This window comes from Scomber scombrus, chromosome 12 (assembly GCF_963691925.1).
Source record: "Scomber scombrus chromosome 12, fScoSco1.1, whole genome shotgun sequence".
Taxonomy (NCBI): domain Eukaryota; kingdom Metazoa; phylum Chordata; class Actinopteri; order Scombriformes; family Scombridae; genus Scomber; species Scomber scombrus.
This window is the reverse complement of record NC_084981.1, coordinates 15236433-15258199: the sequence shown is the minus strand read 5'-3', so window position 1 is coordinate 15258199 and position 21767 is coordinate 15236433. Positions and strand designations below refer to the sequence as shown.

Genomic DNA, 21767 nt, shown 5'->3' with positions numbered 1-21767 from the left:
AAGTCAGATCTGCACAGAGGGGACATGACACCGCTGGCCACCGGGTGGGGTTGTTTACCTATCTCACTGATATGGTGAAAACAGCCAAGAAGACAGACAGACCTGCACTTCTCTCCTCTCTTCAGTTTACTGAAAAATATGGATTGAATCAACACATTAATAAAAGTAACTTAGAGAGTAACTTAGGACAGGGTGAAATAGGCTAGACCTTAGTCACTGTAATTGTAGTACCATTAGTATATAATCACCAATAGTCCAGTGCTAATGGCTGCACAGCTGCAGAGGGGACTTATGTAAAAGGCTTACCCCCTCTTAAGACAATAATGGGCACCTGGAGAACAAATGAGGCGGCAATAATACTCCGGAGGTGTCCAAAGCGTCTCCGAGCTCATCCGGCGCAATATGGACACTACAGGTAAGGCTGTCATATTTTATTTCCTTTAGTTAGGAGTCATTTTTAAGGCTCTGTTTTTGAAGTTTACTGAGACATTTTGCCGTCATTGTCTTCTAATAAGCTTAACTTGTTTAAGGTGAATGGACGCGTGATAATTAACTGTCCACTTGTTAATGTGCGCTATCTCTTAGTCGCTCTCCGTGGTGCTGACTGATAGAAAAACACGAGAAATTCAAGGCAACAACATTACCTACTATTTTATAAATTTTATATTTAAACTTTAATCCAAGGTTGTAGGCCACAACTGTCCCAAAAAATTAGAGAGTTTCATACGGCCAGCTGGACTCCTCAGACCACATTATTCATCACAGCATATACTTGTCACAGCAGATATCCATTTAATTAAACATGACCCGAGGGGGAATCACCATGCAACGCTGATTACTCTGCAGCCTGCCCTACAGCCTCTCAGCTGAAACAGGAGGGAACATGCAGCACCGTGACTGTGGAGATGGATCCAGAAGCAACAATTAAGGAAACTAAAGGATTATACCAACTTCTTAAACCTACAAGGAAGCATCAATCATGGAGCACTACTTTTTGACAACATTTCTCCTGTGGATCTTTTTAAGTTGGCTGCTCCAGTGGGGATCAGCTTCTCTATTTATCATCCAGAGTGGACCAGCAGGTGCTAAAAAGTCCAGCTCACCACCACAGTTTCCCCCAATACCCAGGCTACACCTCTTCAATCCTGACAGCAGACCTCAGATCTCATCCTGCCTGGATGACTAAAGGAAGAGTTACCAGACACTTAGCATGGCTCACTCCTCTCACTCCCCTGGCCGGAGGGAGATGACAAATGGAGGGGGGCACCCCCACCTCAACAATGGAGGCCAACGCTACATGCTGAAGAAGCAGCAACACCACAGACGCAAGTCCTCATCACCAATGGGCAGGGTGATTCTCATCAACGCACCTGTTGATGGTAAGTTATGCACATTATAACTGTCTTCTGTTACCATGGTGATACATTAAGAGTCTCACAATCTGAATGTCATTGGTCCAAATTTAGAATAATATTTTTGCTTGCTGATGTATCAGCATATGTGGATATGATGTAGTTTTGCTGACTGGATCACTATTGTATTAGCCATCAAAGCAGACCTCCAATAGACTGCATTACATACATTATACAATATACTAAAGCTACCATACTGGTCTGCATGAATATTTAAAAGACACATGGTCTGAAAAAGGCAACATTACAATTATCAGGGGACCAATTCATAAATACATGTAAGTTTGAGTTCTTCCACAATTCGAGGTATTAAATATGAGCGCAGAATATTGGTATCGTCTCAGTTTTCATTATCCTATTACAAATTTGAGATCATTATTTTACCAAATCAATTTTTGTTGTTTATACTGAGTTTCTGTAAATAATTAAAATAAGATAAAACTTTATTGTCTCAGAGGGAAATTTGACTTAGACACACAATGTTGCTGCTGTACAGTACCAAATCATGAAACTGTAAAACACATCATACATCTTATAAATATCTATACTCTAAGCTCTGTCAGTTTGCTGTTTTTTTTTTTTTTTTTTTTTTTACAGTTGTTTCTTTTGTAAATCATATTTATTATGGTGAAGCCAAATACACATTTCTACATTGGGGACAATTAAGTTTAATGAAATGGGAGCACTTTAGTTGCCAAGTGGTTACCGTGCACACCACGTGATCACAACGTTCCTGGTTTGAGTCCAGCAAGGGACCTTTGTTGCATGTCATTCCCCTCTCTCTTTCCCTGTTTCTGGTTGGCTTCTATGCCAGCTATTTTCAAATAAAGTCAAAAATGCCCCAAAATATATATATTTAAAAAAGTTTAATGAAACAAGCTCACTGCTCACTGTCAGCAGGCTGTGGGGCCATAAAGACATTTATAACCAGCACATGTCAGTGTGTGTCCTGCTTTTGTGTGGCTGCAGGTGGGGATGACTGTGAAGACATTCATACAGTGACAGTAGACAAGAGTCCAGCTGGTCGTCTGGGCTTCAGCATCCGTGGGGGCTCTGAACATGGACTCGGTGTATTTGTCAGCAAGGTGGAGGATGACAGCTCTGCAGGTTAGGAGGAAATGTTTGTGTGTGTGTGCTTCTCACAGTGATGGCAAACTATTTTTTTGTGTACTTAAATCTGGGCATGTGGTCTTATGTTTCTTTGTGACATTTATTGTACTTTTTTGTATCAACTGTGTCTGCAGCACAGGCTGGGCTGACTGTGGGCGATAAGCTGGTGGAGGTGAACGGGGTCAGCCTGGAGAGCATCACCATGAGCAGTGCTGTGAAGGTCCTGACAGGCAACAACAGGCTGAGGATGGTGGTGAGACGTGTGGGCAAAATCCCTGGCATCCGCTACTCCAAGGAGAAGACCACATGGTAAGGCCAAACAGCACTTTAAATGGAGTTTATTCATTAACTTTGTCAATCAGTAATTGTATATTGTGGCTGTTGTACTATGCTGCATATATTATTATTTAAAGTACAGACTACAACCGTGTTATTGCCAGCACTGACCTTTGCATGGCTCTTGTTTTATGTTGTCATGTCACTTGGCTGTATCTCACACTGGCGATCTTTCTTTTTGGATATACTGTATCTTGGTTTCATGTGGCAGAAGTGGATGGATTACCGCTGTGACCTTTATTGCTATATTAACCGATACTGACAGACTTGAGCTCAGCAGAGAAGCGCAAAGGAATGTTTGTGTATGTTTTCATGCATGTAAGTATGCGTTCCCTTGCGCATATATGTGTGTGTAGGGTGGATCTGATTCACCGGCGGATGGTGGTGGAGGAAAGTGGTTGCACGCCGTCAGATGCCAGTTCAGAGGGCGCTCTCCACAGGATCGTACATCTCTTCACCACATCAGATGACTACTGTCTGGGCTTTAACATCAGGGGAGGCAAAGAGTTCGGACTGGGAATTTACGTCTCCAAGTATGAAAAAAATCAGGTTCAAAGCACATTCAACTAATGCTTTTTTACCCCAGAAGTGTCCATCACCATCCCATAAATAGAATTAATTTCATTTAAATTCAGCAGGGTGGTGCAGGGTGTATGAAGACAGACCTTCAAGTGGTGGAGCTCAGGTTCAGCCCCACCCTGCTGAAGTTTCCTTGAGCAAGAGGAAAAGAGGGAATATGAAAACGGAATTTTCCCACAGGAATTCGATATTAAATCACAAATTGTTTGTAGTTTATTTCTTCTGTTTCTGCCTTAGTTCAAAGCCACCAGTATCCTAGTAGAAGGTTGTGTTGTGTGTGTGTGTGTGTGTGTGTGTGTGTGTGTGTGTGTGTGTGTGTGTGTGTGTGTGTGTGTGTGTGTGTGTGTATGTGTGTGTACGACAAACAGGATAACATAATACACATTTACACATTGAGACTAATGTAAATACATCTAATACATGTATAAAAAAAAGGATTCATACTAAGAAAGTTAAACAAATTATTTAGTGATATACTGTAGAAAGTCAGGCGTACACTGACACTAGTGTAGTTTAGCTTCCAAGTCAAATATCTTAAGGAAATGTACTTCTTTAGATGTGCTCCAATTTTATACATATCTTTATTTCTCTCCTGTGTGTGTTTGTGTGTGTGCTTTTACATATTTGCTCTTTAGGTTGGACCCAGGTGGGCTTGCAGAGCAGCACGGTATCAAAATGGGGGATCAAATCCTTGCAGCCAACGGGGTCAGCTTTGATGATATCACACACAGCAATGCAGTTGAGGTCCTAAAGAGCCACACACATGTTATGTTGACCATAAGGGTGAGAGACTTAAAGCTACACTAATTCATATTTTTATATTTACACTGCATCAAATGATTGTGTGTAATGTGAAAGAGGTCGCTCATAATGACAAGCGCACAGAGAATTATTACCTGACTTGGCAGTTCTCCTTAGCTCTACAGAGCGTTTTAGCATCCTTCAGCTCATTGTTTGGTTTTACGGCCAACTTTACTGTTTTGGTTCAGTTACATCAAACCTGTTTTCAGTGAAACCAACTGTATGCTACCTTTCCTGCTCCACACTACAAACAGACAATGTTAGTGAGTAACTGGTGAATGTAGTGGAGCATTTAACAGCCAAATAAGCTAAATATTTCCTCTAAGGAGAGCCAGAGCTGAAAGGAGAGGTAGGAGGGAATATTGGATTTACATTCATCTGGTGTGCAAAAATACAACTCCAAATGAATGCTAATGTTGCTCCATGACAGGTAAATGTGTAAGCACCTGCTTAACACTGTAGCCACATTGACTTAATAATACATCAGTGTTTATAGCTCACTGAACCCAAAACATTTAGTTAATACAGGTTTAAGTCTGACTGTAGAAATGAGTCCTCTTTTACATAGCTGTGGGTAAGTGTTGTTTGGCAGTGTGAATCATTTGCTCAAGTTTGAACATAACTGATTGGGTGCTCTAAGCGCTGTGACACAATAATAAATGTTACAGCTTGTTAAACAACACTAGCTCTTCTTAGGTGGGGACAGCATGAGCCTGCACAGCACAAAAGACAGCTGGCTCACAGCCCTTGAATTCCTTACATGTGTGTATGCATGTGTGCAAGGCCATGCTGCTTTAACCTGTGTCATTTTTAGATAAAGGAATTGTGTGCATGTTTGTGTGTATAAATGTGGATGTGTGTGTGTGTTGAGTATGTGTAGGTGCGCTCTCTCAGCTCGTTAACATTGCTGTGTGCTCATTTTACTCCACTGATCTCAGGTTCCATGTGTGAAAAACAGCCAGGGACAACGTTCATTATTCAAAGGCAGTCAGGGATCAGGTTATAATCAACAGAAAGCCTAATTTTATGTGTTCCTTCTCTCCTGTATTAGACCCATTTATAGATCAAAATCACACATAGTGGAGCCAGGGTTCAGTTACTAAACTCGCTCGCACCTGAGCATCTAAGGCTTTTCTGGCAAATCTTAGATGAATCCTCAAGTGTCTTCTCTTTGAACATGAAGCTGTGTAGCAATGAGGCAAGTCCTTAAAATAGATTTAAGAGGATATTGGTCACTTATTCTTGAAACAAAATTACTTATTCCTTATAAGAAACACTGGCAAAGTTTACCAAACTATTTTACACCACTGTATCTCCACTCACCTCATAGTGATATATCATCCCCACTAATAAAACAAAAAACATTATTGTAACGTGAAATATTTAAAATAACATCAATTTTATACATAAAGGTCAGTTTTCTTGTCATAGTAGAACTCAAAATACAGTTGTGAAGTCTAAAGATTAAAATGTTAAGTCTGAGAAAATTAGTTTAGAGTATTACAAAGTGATGTAATCAGTTTGAAAGATGTGTGTTAAAAAATAAAAGTAATAATAATAATAATAAAAAAATAAAATTAAAAAATTAAAAAATTAAAAAATTAAAAAATTAAAAAATTAAAAAATTAAAAAATTAAAAAATTAAAAAATTAAAAATAAAATAAAATAAAATTTAAAATTTAAAAAAAAAAAATATATATATATATAGGCGCTCATCAGACAATATATAAACCAATACTGATATATCTGTTAAAGGCCAGTGATGGCCAATACTATCAGCTGATCGATATATTGGTTGTGATCATGTTGACGGTTCATGTTCTTGCTAAATATTTTAATTTTTTTGCACTTCAACAGGAAGCTGGAAGATACCCTGCTTACAAGGAGATGGTGGCAGAATATGGTTGGCTCGACAAATGTATGTTGAGAATCCCGAAAGAGTGTTTGTCACAAAATATTATCTTACAAGATAGAGACACTAAGGAGGACAGACAGTACTTGCACTGCAATAAATATTGCAGAACAGGATAATGAAGACGTAACCTGGAGTTTTTTCATTCTCATTTTGTTTGCAAAGCCACATGTTAGATTCTTCTTGGAAATCTTATCAAACAAAGTAGAACACTGGCTACATGTAGCCTGCTTATACTAAAACCCTGCCATTCATTTTCTTCACAAATTCCCTGTTTTTCAGTTTGATATGAGTAGCTCTGATAAAATCCAGGGATTAATTCAGTGGACTCAAAGGCAGCTCAGTCATCTGGAACACAACACAACCTGAAATCTGGGAGTGTGGATGTTTATTTTACAAAGAGTCCTTTTGGAGTCAAATTAGAAAAAAAGAAACTCCTGGTTCATGTTCTGTCTACCAACATCTTAAAGGATTAACAGGACATGAGAACAGATTTGTGTGAAATAAGGAAATGAAATGTCCTGTGCAAGTCTTATTCACTATGTAACTTTGTAGCGTTTGTGTTGCATGTGTTGTGCTTAAATGAAACTGGTTTGTTTCATAAGGTATTACTTTTGGTGCTTTAAGCTGAAAACAATAATATTATTTACACTCACTAAGCTCCCTTCCTTCATTGTAATTATTATTTTTTTTTTTACAGTGACCAATGGGGGCCCAGCACCATCCTCTCAGGGTTCAGAGTCTAACTCCTCTGCCTCCTCGTTGTCCTCCAGCACCCCTCTCAGCTCCCTCAGTGGTCTCTCCCAGGTCCTTTTCCCTCCTGTCTTTGGCTCTGAGATGGTAGATGTCGCCATTTCCACAGAGGAGCGTCCCCTATGTCCAAGCAGCACAGAAAGAACTGCTGAAACTGCCATACAGACTGACCCCTACCCTCCAAGCTACCTGGAACACCCCTCACCTAATGTCTCATACTCTGACCGGGTGGTCAACTCAGAAACCAGTCGGACTGTAGGTGCCACAGTGCTGCTGAAGGACACAGTCATACGTGGGAAAGGGGAGGGGCCGAGGGACATGGTTGGAACTGGGGAAAGTGGAGCAGGGGACAGTGGGCGGGGACGGATGAGAACGCTGTCATCAGGGGACCAGAAAGAAGTGGAACACTCACCTAAGACGGCAGCATTGATGGCCCTGAGCAGACCACGGAAGCCAATCAGACGATCCCAGAGTCACATCACTGTGTCAGGTGAGACCTGCAGGCTCACTGGGATGGTAACCAGAGTAAAAAAGTTCTTGAAAAGTTCTCTGTTTTAGAGGTACACTGGTAAATTGGCAGGGCTGATTGCAGATATATCAGTATTGTTGTTTATATCAGCCAGTAAGGAACAGTAATTTGCAGTACAGAAATGCCAAAATATGTTTGAGATCATTTAGAAACTGTATTGTGGTAGCTGAAATAGTTGTAGTAACTCAGTCACAATTCTTTAAACAATAATGATTACTATCAAAAATGTGTGTGTAATCAAGAGTCAACTGACCCTATAGCAGCTCTGTGAGGCGGTAATGCTCATTGTAAAGAAAACCAGAAAGAAAACTGCTATAGGATAAAATGAGAAGCAGTTTACCATTTTGTAAGCATGATTGTTGAAAAGATAGATACAGTATGTGTTGGATCAGTTAATTTCTGTGAGGATAGTGTAAGCAGAGAGGTCAATTTGAGGTCACTTATTAGATTATATATCATGCTTAGTTTTGGGAGCAAAGGTGTGAAAAATTAACTAGAGCCTGATGGTAATGTCATTAATTTTGACCTGATGATGACATCACATGAATCAGGGGATCTTCACCAAATTGCACAGTTCTCTTTGATCAACACATTTCAACCTATTGGTGGCACTAGAGGAAGTCAGAGGATCACCAAAATCAGATTTATCCTCTAGGGATCATGACAACTTGTACAAAATCTCCAATAGTTGTTGAGATATTCCATAAAAATGAATTAAATTAATGAAAATTGGCCGGTATATCATTATCAGATTTTTTTGTATCTCATATATCGGCCTCAAATATTGTGTACTGGTTGGGATAGCCTCTGTTTTGTTGTTGCTGGTATTGGCAGTATCATCCATCTCATTTGAGAGATCAACCTTTCCAGCATCATGGCACACTGAGAGTTGTGTCCACAATGAAGCACAATCAGGTTAAACTCTTCAGCTGATTTTGTTGACAGTACCTGCATTCACCACATCTTAAGATCCACTCTCAGGCCTTCCAGAGGTCTTTCCACAGGGCATCTGTCACTTTGATGACCCCTCATTCTCCTATCACTCCAGGAAATAAACAAAAACATCCAAACTCTACATGGCTGATTTAAGCTTCAGACAGAATTCATCCAAGAGCACTGAGTGAGACTCATGATTAATCACTGCTCTTTGGTCTCACTCGCTGTACCTCTGTGAGAAATGAGCAAGAACAAGCATACGGAGAAGTATCCATCTCCATCCATAAGCCTTGGCGGGGCTGTTGAGTTATTAGCCTTTCCTTTTCAATTTATCCAACTCATTCATACCTCCAGGACCTGGCAGGGGTTTGGGGCAAAGCCCAGGGCCGATTGGACATTTGTTATGTAAACTGGAGCACTTCACTGTAGTGCTCTCAATAGATGAGGGTGTGTTCGGGTTCGTGTAGCTGCAATTCATCAGTATTACCGTGTTACTTTTCACAGTGGCAGATTTACTGCAGTGAACTGAGAAGCTGAATGGAAGAGAAATGAACAGTCTGTGCTCATAGCAGAGACTGTGCATCACCTGCTGTTATTGGGTAACAGTTAAGCAAGGAGCAGTACCAAGCCTAATGAATTAGCTTTTCAACACCATACACAGATATGAACAATGTCCCATATTTGCTATGGTTCAACTCCTCTTATGGTAGATTTTCACAGAACAAGCTATACCTGAGGCAAAGCTGGCATATAATTAGTTTAGTTTAATTTCTTGTTTGTATTTCGTTACATGATTTAGCAGATGATAGTTTGTGCAGATTGTACATACAATGTCTCAATCAGTCATATTTTACAGTATGTGGTTGGGAAAATCTGCACTGTCTACTACACTGTTCATTTAGAGGTACTGAGCATTGCATACCACCACTCTGTTTCCCCCTTTAGAAGACAGACAGAAGAAGAAGAAACAGAAAGAGAAGAACCCAAAAGAGGGTAAAACTGGCCTGCAGCGCTCCAAAACCTTTGTTAACCTGCTGTTTAAAAAAGACCGTAAAGACAAGAACCGCTCCAAGTCACCGTCTCATCATGCTGACAGAGGTGAGGGGCTGGGTCAAATGACCGTTTTTGTTCTTTCTCCGCACATATTCTGCATCCCACAAAGCAAAATGTAGCTTAGATAATTTTTCTTCATTCTTTGTATTTGAGTCGCTGAACAAATTTGAATGTGTGGGCAGTGATGCAGTGGTCCAGAAGTAGGTGGAAGAAAACTGCACACCTTATAAAACCACATGGCACTGTGTTAAGCTCATGCTGTAAAAAAAAACAAAACAATTGCCTATTATTAATTAAGTCTATTGAATTTTGAAACGTAATTAAATTTAAGATAAAGTGGTAAAACATATGCCAGTAAGATTAGATTATTTGACGATTTTTATTTAAAAATGAGTGTTATGACAATTGATTCAAGAAACGTCTTCAACTGGTTGATCTATAGTGGAAATAAATTAAAGTATCTCTGTAGGTTTTTCTGGTTTACGTCCTGTTTACTCCAGTTTTCGCTTTATTTCCTAAGATAAAGAGAGGGGTCGTCCCTTCCAGCTCTTGACCTCCCCCAGAGAATCCCGTGCAGGAGTTAAAGACAGCAGCCCACAGCACCGACCCGACACCCTGCAGTACGTGGAGGACATTGCAAATAAGCTGCTCAGCAAGGATGAGGTGGCTGCTGTGATGAGACACTGTCGGCGGGTGAGCTCTTGATCTGAAATTACCATCTCTGACACCTCACTGGTGTTCGACTTTTTTCCACCCAATGAATGAAAATCAGCTACTTGAAGGCTTAAGAGTGCAGTATTGTTCCCTGTGTCACTGAGTGTCCCTTAGTGATAGATGTGTCTGGCTGCAGCTGTAACAAAAGACAGATTTGGTCTGTCATTTATGATTAGGATCAAATATCAGTCACCATCTGATTCCCTTGTCTCCCTCGCCAATTTCAGTGGATCACCTCCTCAGTCGGCCCTTTGCCACCACTGCTTAAGATATCAAACTTACTTAAGGCGCAGTGTGACTTTCCTGTTAATACAGTAATTCAACACCAAACACTGAAAACTGTGGAGGATTGTAGTGTTCCTGGGAAAGTGAATATGTATTGTTATGTACATAACAATTTATAACAGCTACCAATGATGTACAGCAGTCAGGTATTTGAAAGCACAACTAATCCAAGACTGATGACCTGAAAACAGTCTGATGGAAACTTGTTTATGGAGATAACTAAACGACATGGTTCTTCTTCTTCTTCTCCTCCTCTATTTTGTTCATCAATATAATCTGTACCTCAGTTTTTGTCCGACAATGTGATCGAGGATTTAGTGCGCCCACTTTTGGCAATCTTGGACCGTCCAGAAAAACTGCTACTTCTCAGAGAAATAAGGTGAGAAAGAGTATACACAGAATATGTAAATGTACACCTTACATGTTGATGTTCATATATATTTGAGCAAATCTGAATGATCCTATCTGCTGTAGAATGCTGATACCTACGACGGAGTTGGGTCGTTTTGACAGCATGGTCATGCCTTTTGAGCTGGAGGCATATGATATTCTCAAAAGTCGCACAGGTGAGAAGAAGAATACAGGGTCACAAAAAATGTAGTTACTTAAATAAATGTTAACATTCAGTGGTGTGGGAATTAGAACAAGAAGGTTATATAACAGATTACAGGTGTATCTTTTGTTGTTTTGTGAATTTATTTATTTTAGTGCGTTCTCCAGCTCTGCGCTCCCCTCGCAGTGGAACTCCTCGACGCCACCTCATAACTCCAATCCCAGGTACAGGTGCTGTCTCTTTTCCTTTTCCTCTCACCCTTTCTTGTCGTCTTTTCTCTCTCTTTCTGTCTGGTTGATGGTCTCTCTCTCACCCCAGAGCAATATCAAAGTGCTTTCTGTCTCTTTCTCCTGTCTTGTCAAACTGAAACACCTGCGCATCATGTCCTGATCCTGGTATTCCTTAGACACATATCCACGTCCAAACCTCCATAAAAACACACTTGCACACACACATGCCTTACAAGTACAAAATATCTCGGGTTTCCTGTGCCTGTGCTGAAGCTTAGGCTTGTATTACATCTCTGTAGCCTACAGAAAGGACTGAGACATACTCGGTTGGCCAGGGTGACACTTCAACAATACAAAGCTGCTCTGAGCGTTTTGCACATTCAAGAGCCGCTGAAACAATACAGTCTCACTTTAGACTGACTACAGCCTTCTCACTTTCTGAGGTCACAGGGTTAACAATATGAAAGCTGAAGGAAGCTGACAAGGCATCATTGAGATATCAATGTTTTAAAAGTTTTAGGTGGTTGACCTTTCAAGAGATTTCAAGAGGTGCAAGTTGTGAATAGTGATTTTACATCCCTGACCTGACCTGAAACAGCTCCGATGGATATTTTTGTTCTTGCAAAGAGATTGTAAATATAAACTGATGGTGAAATCTCAAAATGTTGTCTAGGCTTATTATTGTGTATCCTTTGAACATTTTACGATTCCAAATATTTAAGTAAATACAATCCATATTTGTGATTCAGGTAGTTTGGTGTAAAATTCTCACCCACTGTTTGTTGCTCAAAGGTAATCTTTGAGATCCTTGCATGAAAAACCTTGTCCTGATGTTAGTATGTCATCCTTTTCTATATTGTTTACCTTACCTTGAAGTAAAACACAGTTTAGGAAAGTAAAACTCCAGCTGTGCTGTGAAGTTACACTAGAACATTTTGTTTGTGTTTCCAGACTACAGGGGTGGATTCTTCCTCAGTCAAAGGTACAGAATTTAAAAAAACACCTGTATTAGGATGCTTAAAAGAAAAGCCAGTGTAAAGAAAGTTGTAAGTGAAACAGATTGTATAGCTGGTTACTTATCTAAACGTGCACTCACAGAAATATTTAGGCCTAATTCATTAGATTTATGTATTTCAATTGCATATAAAATTTCCATCCATTTGAATTACTTAGATTTAACATAAACAGGCCAATAAACTTCATGTGCTGCATATTTGTCAGTCAAATGTAAATTAAACAATTAAGAATGACATTTATGTAATAATACTAATAAACCCAATGTGTTTTGAATAAACAATGACAGATTTATGTATTCACCATAAATAAATCCAATTTGTTTCAAATACTTAAGAACGAGTGTATGTATTCAATATGAATTACTCCAATGTATTTGAAATACATAGAAAAAGGTTTATGCACTATATGCAATTTAAATGAAATTCATAAAGTTTATGTACTTAAAATAATAAACCCGATGTATTTTAAATTATTAAATTTTAATTATTAATTAATTAAAATTATTAATTTTGTTTTCCATTCAGCCTGTACCTACAGTAATACTTGCAGTAACAATATTATAAACAGTCAGATCAGCTTGTTTAACATTTTATTTATTAGACTTCTCAGGCATGTGGCAAGTTATGGCAGTGAGAAAACTCAAAGGCAGCAATACATCACACTACGTCACCTCCATTCAGCATGATACAAAGCCATAAAAGAGGAGCTGGACACAGAACCAGTGCTCATTCACATGTGTTGAAAAGAAAAAAAGAGAAGAAAATGCCCTCATTTCAGCATGCAAAAAATACAAACAAAAATAAACCAAACACCAAACCTTATTTGTGCACATTTAGGCAGAGACATTTTACTTATTTTGCCACACAATAGCCTAACAAATGCAAACATTTAAACACGTGGGGAAAAGCTAACTCATAAGTACTGAAATTTGCAGCAGGTCCACCACTTTGCTGCACTGCATTCTCCAGAAGGCAACATCAGTGCATCAGGTGAATTACACAGTCACATATTAACTTTTAGGTTTAGGACGTCTGGTCTCTGAATCAGCATAAGCACATTTACTTTTATCATTTTAAATTAACATTTGGAAACAGACCTTTCTGCAGCAATAACAAACTGTGTCATTCTGCTAAAATGTATGAAACTTCAGGACAGGTAAATCAAGCAGAATAACTGTATGCTTACAGTACACCAACATTTCAAGGATTACCAGACATTCATTTTTTCAAATTTTCGTCATTACCTGATCAATCCAAGACACTGCCATAAAGCTAAGTGGTTGAATGGCTTTGCACCACCCCACTGACATGTTAAATTACAGGTGCATGGAGATATTCTGCAGCAATAACAACCAAGAACTGTAAACACATGGCAAAATTTGCACAAATACTCAAACAACCACTGAAAATTGCAGTCGCTTTGCTATACATTTTCCAGGGGGAAACATCTGCATATCAGGTATCAGGCCCATCACTGGAACATCTTAATTTTCAGTGCTTGGACTTTTGGTGAAAGCTTGGTCGTGTCCAGTTCCATCAGGATTTTTTGGAATACTTCAAATGTGCTCTTGAGGTCCTTAGGGTAGCTTAAGTTAAGTGCATAAATCAGTCCGAAGAGCATCATGCATCCAAGGGTGACACTTTGTAGGTTTTGCAGAACTTCCACACCTTCAAGTACAACACCAACATCTGCATATATCTCGTCTCCAGGTTCAGCACCATCCACCCGAATGACGTAGATGCCCATTGTTGTCTGTGCAATCCCCAACTCAGCCTCTGCACACTCGCTGTCCTGGAGAATAGACAAAGAAAATGAGTTGTGTTCATTCATTTTTTAAAGGCATGTGGTTTTAAAACTTCACAGGGAGTGTTCTCCAAAATGAGTAAAATAGATATGGCCCACCAAAACGACTTTAAGAGGCAATCCAAAGCTAAAGTTTTGAAGGATGCACAAGACTCACTAATATTGCTTCTTTCCAGCCCTCACATTTGCTAACCAGTAGTACTACTCTATCCCTACACAAGCGCTCCAACCACAAATTACTACAACAGACAGTGTTGAGTACAACTGATACAGGAACAAAATCCACTATTTTACAAGCATGAGGGCTGAAAATAAGTCCTTCTTCTTCTCTAGTGAGTGACTCTGAATTTGAATTTCAAAGGCCGTTGACACACCAGTTGCATTACCGCCACCTACTGGACTGGAGGGTGGAGCATGGACGTACTAAAATTACATAAACCTAATGGAAACCAGTCTCATAAATTTTAACTAAATGAACCTTGGTTGAGCCACAGCTCATCATATTTAAACTATATTCATACGTTTTAACTGATTACATTTCATTGGTTTCGCAATTAACAGATTTATGTTGATTTTAAGGAATCTGAATAAATAAATTCTTAAAATTTTATTATTTAAATAAAATCAAATAGATGCAAATACTTAAAAATAAACTATGGGATAATTCATTTTTCTGAGTGTGTGTTTGTGTAGGTCGATTTGCTTGGTGACCAAAAAAGTGGGTATCAATTGATAGCAATCACTCAGGTTCGATGCCTGATTAGAGTGTCTGACAATCAGGGGAATCCAGTATCTGCTCAACCTTACAAATTTGAAGAACTTCCCCACACTATGCACCCGACCTCGAATGAAAGATGGGATGAATGAGAGACGGCACAACATTTACAGGCAATATGAGAGCAACAGAAATGTCAGGCGAATAGTGAAGATGGAAAATAAAGCAGGATATAGGGTGTGTAAAAAACAGAAATGGCAAGGAAACAACAAAGAAGTTGTTGGTAAGCCTCTGTAGCACCACACTGCTATCTGTTGTTTCTGCCCCACACCTTACAAGCATGTCAGCTCGCCCCTATCAGCCCCCTCCACCCCTGCAACTCTGCAGAGGGAAGTGAGGCCAGAGTAGCACAGTGTTAACATGCATCCTGTCTCCTTAGACACACATGATAACAGACAATCAGTGAAGAATGTTGATTTGTGTGTGTATTTGTGTGGGCCTGTGAACACATACTTTCCTGCCACCTGCTATTATCAGCGGAAACTTGGACAAGAGTGTGCTTTGCTGTGCCTCCATTTAACTGGGTTACCCATTTCACTTTGTAGGCTTGTGTGTGGTTAAAGGGTTAGTTCACCCAAATGACAAAAACATTTTATTTTTATTTTGAATTTGAAGCCACATTAGCAGAGTGACATTATATAATGTGTGTCAGTCAGTCTGTCTACCACTTTGGTCTAGACTGAAATATCTCAACAACTACTTAACTACTTGACAAATTGCCATGAAATGTTGGTTTCCAAAAGATGAAGCTTACTGATTTTGTTGACCCTGATTTAAAGCCATCATGAGCTTGAAATTTATGGCTTAGATTGAAACATCTCAACAACTATCGGATAGATTGCTAAACAATGTGTGCATATTGTTTACCTTACCTTGAAGTAAAACACAGTTTAGGAAAGTAAAACTCCAGCTGTGCTGTGAAGTTACACTAGAACATTTTGTTTGTGTTTCCAGACTACAGGGGTGGATTCTTCCTCCAGCCAGTCCAGGACACAATGAGGGAGCGTCAGATGATTGAAGAGTTGGAGAGACTGCGTTTGTCTGGCCAACAGTCAGGCCATCTGCCTCCATCCCGTGCCTTCACCCCCCTGCTGGATGTACCTGTGGACGGCTACGCCTCCTCCACTGTGCACTCCCGCTCCTTGAGCCCCTCACCCACCCACAGCTTCCTCCTCACAGAATCCCCACAAAGCACCCAACATGGGAGCCAACCCAGTCGCTCCCCAAACAGGAGAGAGAACGAGGTGTCGCGGTATGATGAGATCTCCTTGTTGTCTGTTTCTGACCGAGGAGATGTGGCTCCTGAACGAGGAAGATCACCTGTGAGGAATGGACGTGGGAGATCAAGGAGGGACACGAGTCCTGAGAGCACTGATGGCAGATGGATCAGTCGAGAGGGCTACACTGAGGTCAGTGTACGGGTTCCTTCACAACGGCGAGCGAGAACCCCTCTGGCTGATGTATTTGAGTCTGTGGGTGAGAAGAGCCCCTCTACAAGTAGAGGGAGCAGTCAGCTGGTAAATGGACATTCACAAAATGGTCACGATGTGCAAAGAACAGCAACTCTACCAGCAGAGGGGTATGAAATCACCACTTTGAGCATCTCCAAAGCCAAGCAGTCTCTTGGTGAGTACAAAACAGAAATGTGTGTATTTTGCATTTCGATCTAAGTTTAAACTGAATATATATTCAGGAATATTATAGTTGTATCAGTGAGTATTTCTGCACCTTGTAAAACTGTCCATTCAAATGTTTTCAGCCTCCCATATTCATTACATCACCAGTAGAGGTCAGGGCATTACTTACTACTACAGTGAATGGCTCTAGAGCAGTTTAATGCTTTAAAGATAGCTGAAAATCATATATATATATATACTATAGTTTAAGACTAGTTAGATTACAGGAATCTACTGCTGTTAGTAAATCCCTCATTTTATATGATATCCTTATGTGTTTACAGGTATTAGTATCTCTGGAGGTATGGAGTCTCGAGTCCAGCCCATGATAAAGATTGAGAAGATTTTCCCTGGAGGCGCTGCATCAACAAATGAGGCTCTGAAGGTGAGTAAAACAGAAACAGGGAGAAACACCTTAATTTAAAAATTGGTTTCAATAGCTAAAAAAATGTTAAAAACTGTCTTGAGGAAACATTAGTAAAAGTGATAAAACCGTTAAACATAATTGTGTCCCTTCACCAGAAACAAAACCCTGATTTGAGAGCACATTAGCCATCCATCCTTGTTGAGTGCCTGTCAGACCTCTGTGCTGTGGTTATGAGTTGTTTTTGTTATAAGTAGCATGTCAATGAAGGAGAGGGTGAAGGTGTACAATGAGGAGTGGAGAGGAGATGACTGGGGAGCCATCTCAAGTAGCCCAACTCCTCAATTATTGATGAGGTACACAGGTGCTGGTCTGCTAATGTATTGGTAATATATTGTCTGCACAGTAACTTAACAGTCGCCTGTGATCTCACTTAAGCATAGATGATCCACACACTCATTCATAGGTAACCACAAGCTAATTCTTTTAAGCTCCTATAGTCAAAGGTACAGAATTTTAAAAAAACACCTGTATTAGGATGCTTAAAAGAAAAGCCAGTGTAAAGAAAGTTGTAAGTGAAACAGATTGTATAGTTGGTTACTTATCTAAATGTGTGTTTGTGTAGGTCGATTTGCTTGGTGACCAAAAAAGTGGGTATCAATTGATAGCAATCACTCAGGTTCGATGCCTGATTAGAGTGTCTGACAATCAGGGGAATCCAGTATCTGCTCAACCTTACAAATTTGAAGAACCTCCCCACACTATGCACCCGACCTCGAATGAAAGATGGGATGAATGAGAGACGGCACAACATTTACAGGCAATATGAGAGCAACAGAAATGTCAGGCGAATAGTGAAGATGGAAAATAAAGCAGGATATAGGGTGTGTAAAAAACAGAAATGGCAAGGAAACAACAAAGAAGTTGTTGGTAAGCCTCTGTAGCACCACACTGCTATCTGTTGTTTCTGCCCCACACCTTACAAGCATGTCAGCTCGCCCCTATCAGCCCCCTCCACCCCTGCAACTCTGCAGAGGGAAGTGAGGCCAGAGTAGCACAGTGTTAACATGCATCCTGTCTCCTTAGACACACATGATAACAGACAATCAGTGAAGAATGTTGATTTGTGTGTGTATGTGTGTGGGCTTGTGAACACATACTTTCCTGCCACCTGCTATTATCAGCGGAAACTTGGACAAGAGTGTGCTTTGCTGTGCCTCCATTTAACTGGGTTACCCATTTCACTTTGTAGGCTTGTGTGTGGTTAAAGGGTTAGTTCACCCAAATGACAAAAACATTTTATTTTTATTTTGAATTTGAAGCCACATTAACAGAGTGACATTATATAATGTGTGTCAGTCAGTCTGTCTACCACTTTGGTCTAGACTGAAATATCTCAACAACTACTTAACTACTTGACAAAGTAGTTAACCCAGGATGAACCTTTTTAACTTTTCATCTACCTTCATCATCAGGTCAAAATTATAGTTGATCTGTTACTTTGTTTTATGACCAAATGCAAAACTATTCCCATCAGCCTCAGCTTTATTTTGTATTTAGCACTAAAAAGCAAATGTTAGTATGGTAATACAGTAAACTAATATGGTAAAAATAGTAAACATTTTACCTGCCAAACATCAGCACTCCAATTTGAGTACTATACTTCACAGAGCCGGTAGCGTTGCTGCATACTCAATTCTGTGAACATCGCAGACGAAAGTATTTCATTCACCTCCAATGTATTTAAAATATTTTAGAGACAGATATCTCAAAACCTCAAGAAATTAAAAAAAAAACAAAAAAACAAAAAAACAGCTATCATCTTGGCTAGTTTTGGCATATAAAATGAGATGAGACGTGTGTATGAATGTATCTAATTGTACATGGTGATATGGGTTATAATTTATAGTAACACCCAGAGCCAATACTTCTCATCTCCTTAGCTAAATAATCTAGTTGAATTTATTTGTGATGGGCTGATAAACCACATTATGAAATATGCAGTCATCCTTTCATGCAGGCTGTAGTTATTTTAGAGGCCACAGTATTTTTGGATCATGATGCCCATTGACTGAAAAAAGAGGAAACCTCATAAATGTGCTCCATAAATGGCTGTAAAGAGGATGGGGCAGCTTAGGTTGTGATCTATTTGATTCAAATAAATTACTTTTCAAAAATGAAAAGGCACTTTTTAATCTCCTCTTTGGTTAAATTGATCTAAATCTTTTGATGCTGTTCTCACGAAAGGCTATAGGGCTATTGGAGAACACCACACTGGTCTGATGAGCTACGACAGAAGCTGCCAGGGTAAACCTCCTGTACTCAAACATGTTTTCTCCATTCCTTGATAGAAGATATAGAACCAGCTGCTTCAAAATGAGGGGAAATGTATCTATTTGTGTCTAATGACTGAAAAGGAAAAGGGAAAGGGAAAAAGACATGATTGGTGGAGGTACAACAATGGCCACTGGCCTTGCGTGTGTGTGTTATGTGTTTCTAACCTTCACTGAGGTTGAGCACATAAGGCAGGTGCATCCTTGGTAAAATGACATCAGAGGAAGTTCCTCTCCTCAGGGCTCCAAAGATTCGCCACACTCTGCTCATATCCTGCAGGAAACAGAAAGCAAATGATTCCGAAACTCTTTGTGTGCATGTGTGTGTGTGTGTGTGTGTGTGTGTGTGTGTGTGTGTGTGTGTGTGTGTGTGTGTGTGTGGTTGTGGTTGTCTCAGTGTATGTTCTGTTTTTCTTTCAGCACAACAACCTTGTGCTGAAAGGGAAGCTTTATATGTGCACTAATGACGGCCTTCAGTGTGAATATATTAAAGCAATGGGAGAACCCCAATTCACCCTGGCATAAATCAGGTTTCCGCTATGGGACACAATGACTGCAGATTTATAGAAACTGTCTATGATGTTGCTCCAACAGAAAAAGAGATACAGAGTGGGGGAGAACAAAGATATATGTAATCATGAAATTAATGGATAAAACCAAGTCTTACTCTGTGTTTGTAAAGTTTTACATGTTGAATTTTCCCCTTTCACCTGTGTTTGCATTTACAGGCAGGCTATGAGCTGCTATCAGTGGATGGTGAGAGTCTGCAGGGAGCGACTCATCAGCACGCTGTGGATGTAATTCGTTGTGCATTCAGCAACAAGGCAAAAGACCCAATGGTTTTTGTGGTCAAGGTCCCTAAGGTCCTAACCACCCCCACCAACCTCAGAAGACCTGCTGAGTAACCTCCATGTGCCTCACAGCGAGACTGCAGCTCAGGCGTGAAGGACACCAAAACCTGCAACTCCCGCGGGAGTGAATACGGGCAGAATTCACTCCAAAAGAGAAACTATGAGGCAGGTATAGTGAAGAGGAATGGATGCACAATAGCATCAATCCTGAATGAAAGGCGGAGGTTTTGATGAGGTACCAAGTACCAGGAAATACGAAGCATGTTTTTAAGACTTACAGTTGACTCTGTAGCTGAATGAGGGTTGTTATAAATCACTTTTGCTACAATAAAAATGTAAGATACTTTGTATAAAATGCTGCAAATGTACAACTTTTACAACATTCTTAGCGTTTTCTAGCAAACATTTTATTAAATGTATGCATGGCAAATTAACTGGATAAAATGTAAGCTATACTGTATGTATTTTACGATAAGATCATGTGGTTCATGACCTCCTCTCAGTTTAAATTGTGCCACAGTTTAACACGTGGCAACCTTGCCATGACCTCTGAACAATGTCTGATTGTAGAGCCAATGGTCTGTACTTTTCAGATGGAGCATCTCAGTCCACCAGTCCTACAGGCCTGCCAGAGGGAGATTACCCCAGCCTGCGTTATGAGATTTATAGATTTATACCCAGATTAAACCCCTGTATTATGTCAAAACTGATAGTTTGGGTTTAGTGGATGTCTGGGGGGATTATTACGAATTGCTGCTCAGTATTTTTGTGCTGTATTTTTCTGGCAGAAGTGCTTGTGCTCTGGAGCAATCTGCCACTTTAGAGGCGTAATTACACCACACTGTGGACTGAGCTTATGCAGACATGTGGAGGGGTTGGAAAAACATGTCAATGAGAAATGCAGGACATGGAGGCCAATGGCACAGTTTAAATCAAAGTAGGGTAGAGGAGATATGGGCATCAAGGTAACTGGAATATAGTGCGCATTGTGCCTTACTTCAGCAAATGGCCACTGGGCAAAATATTAATAAAATGTTACACAAACTTGGTTTTTGTAAGTGCTAGAAAAGCTGAAGGTGAAATGTTGACATGCAATTAAATATAAAGATGAAACTGAAAGTGTCCCTTGAGTTATTACAAAATGCTTCACATGTTTGACTTCACTGCAGTAAATGTTCATTCAGTATACTTCATGTGTTTCAAGTAAAAAAGCAATTAAGTCAACAGTCATTTAAGGTGTGACAACTTGTTCTTTAATTAAAAACACAGTAATTTGTACAAGAAATGTACACATAAAAATATACATGACAACTACATACTTTATGAATGAATGAAGACACAACGTAAGCAAACGTTAAAAAAAAGAAAGCACACAAAAAGGATGAGAGAAATTCCCCAAAAAAAGAGATGTGTTACGTTGCTTTGGTCTAGTCACAGTGGCTACATTTGAAATAGATATTTTGTCTAAATAAAAGACAATGTCACTCTGTTATACTATTTAGTGTTTTACATATTTACAGAGAAAACGGTTATGCAACAATGATCGAACTGAGATATGGAGAGAAAAAAGGAGGTCCAGGATGCACACAGTACTTCTCAGTGAGGGAGTTAGTTTGGTTTGCAACACCTGTGCTTGTGTTTAATCGGTACCTGTGCTGCATCTGTGGTGGGTAAGTAACAGTCTAGGTCTGGTTAACAAGTGATTATGGTCAGACAAGCCAAACTCATTCAATTTAGGGTCACTT

At 39.7% G+C, this 21767-nt stretch overlaps 1 protein-coding gene across 1 annotated transcript; it reads left to right on the top strand.

Moving 5' to 3' along the window:
• The first annotated feature begins 1210 nt into the window (after nucleotides 1-1210).
• pdzd7a (PDZ domain containing 7a) lies at nucleotides 1211-20076 on the top strand. The gene is made up of 15 exons (XM_062430842.1): nucleotides 1211-1379; nucleotides 2382-2519; nucleotides 2657-2831; nucleotides 3215-3391; nucleotides 4073-4220; nucleotides 6096-6156; nucleotides 6851-7393; nucleotides 9314-9466; nucleotides 9942-10114; nucleotides 10708-10799; nucleotides 10895-10986; nucleotides 11129-11197; nucleotides 15753-16424; nucleotides 16759-16859; nucleotides 19900-20076. Exons 1-15 carry the CDS (start codon nucleotides 1211-1213, stop codon nucleotides 20074-20076), a joined length of 2940 nt encoding a protein of 979 aa, XP_062286826.1.
• Nucleotides 20077-21767: the final 1691 nt, after the last annotated feature.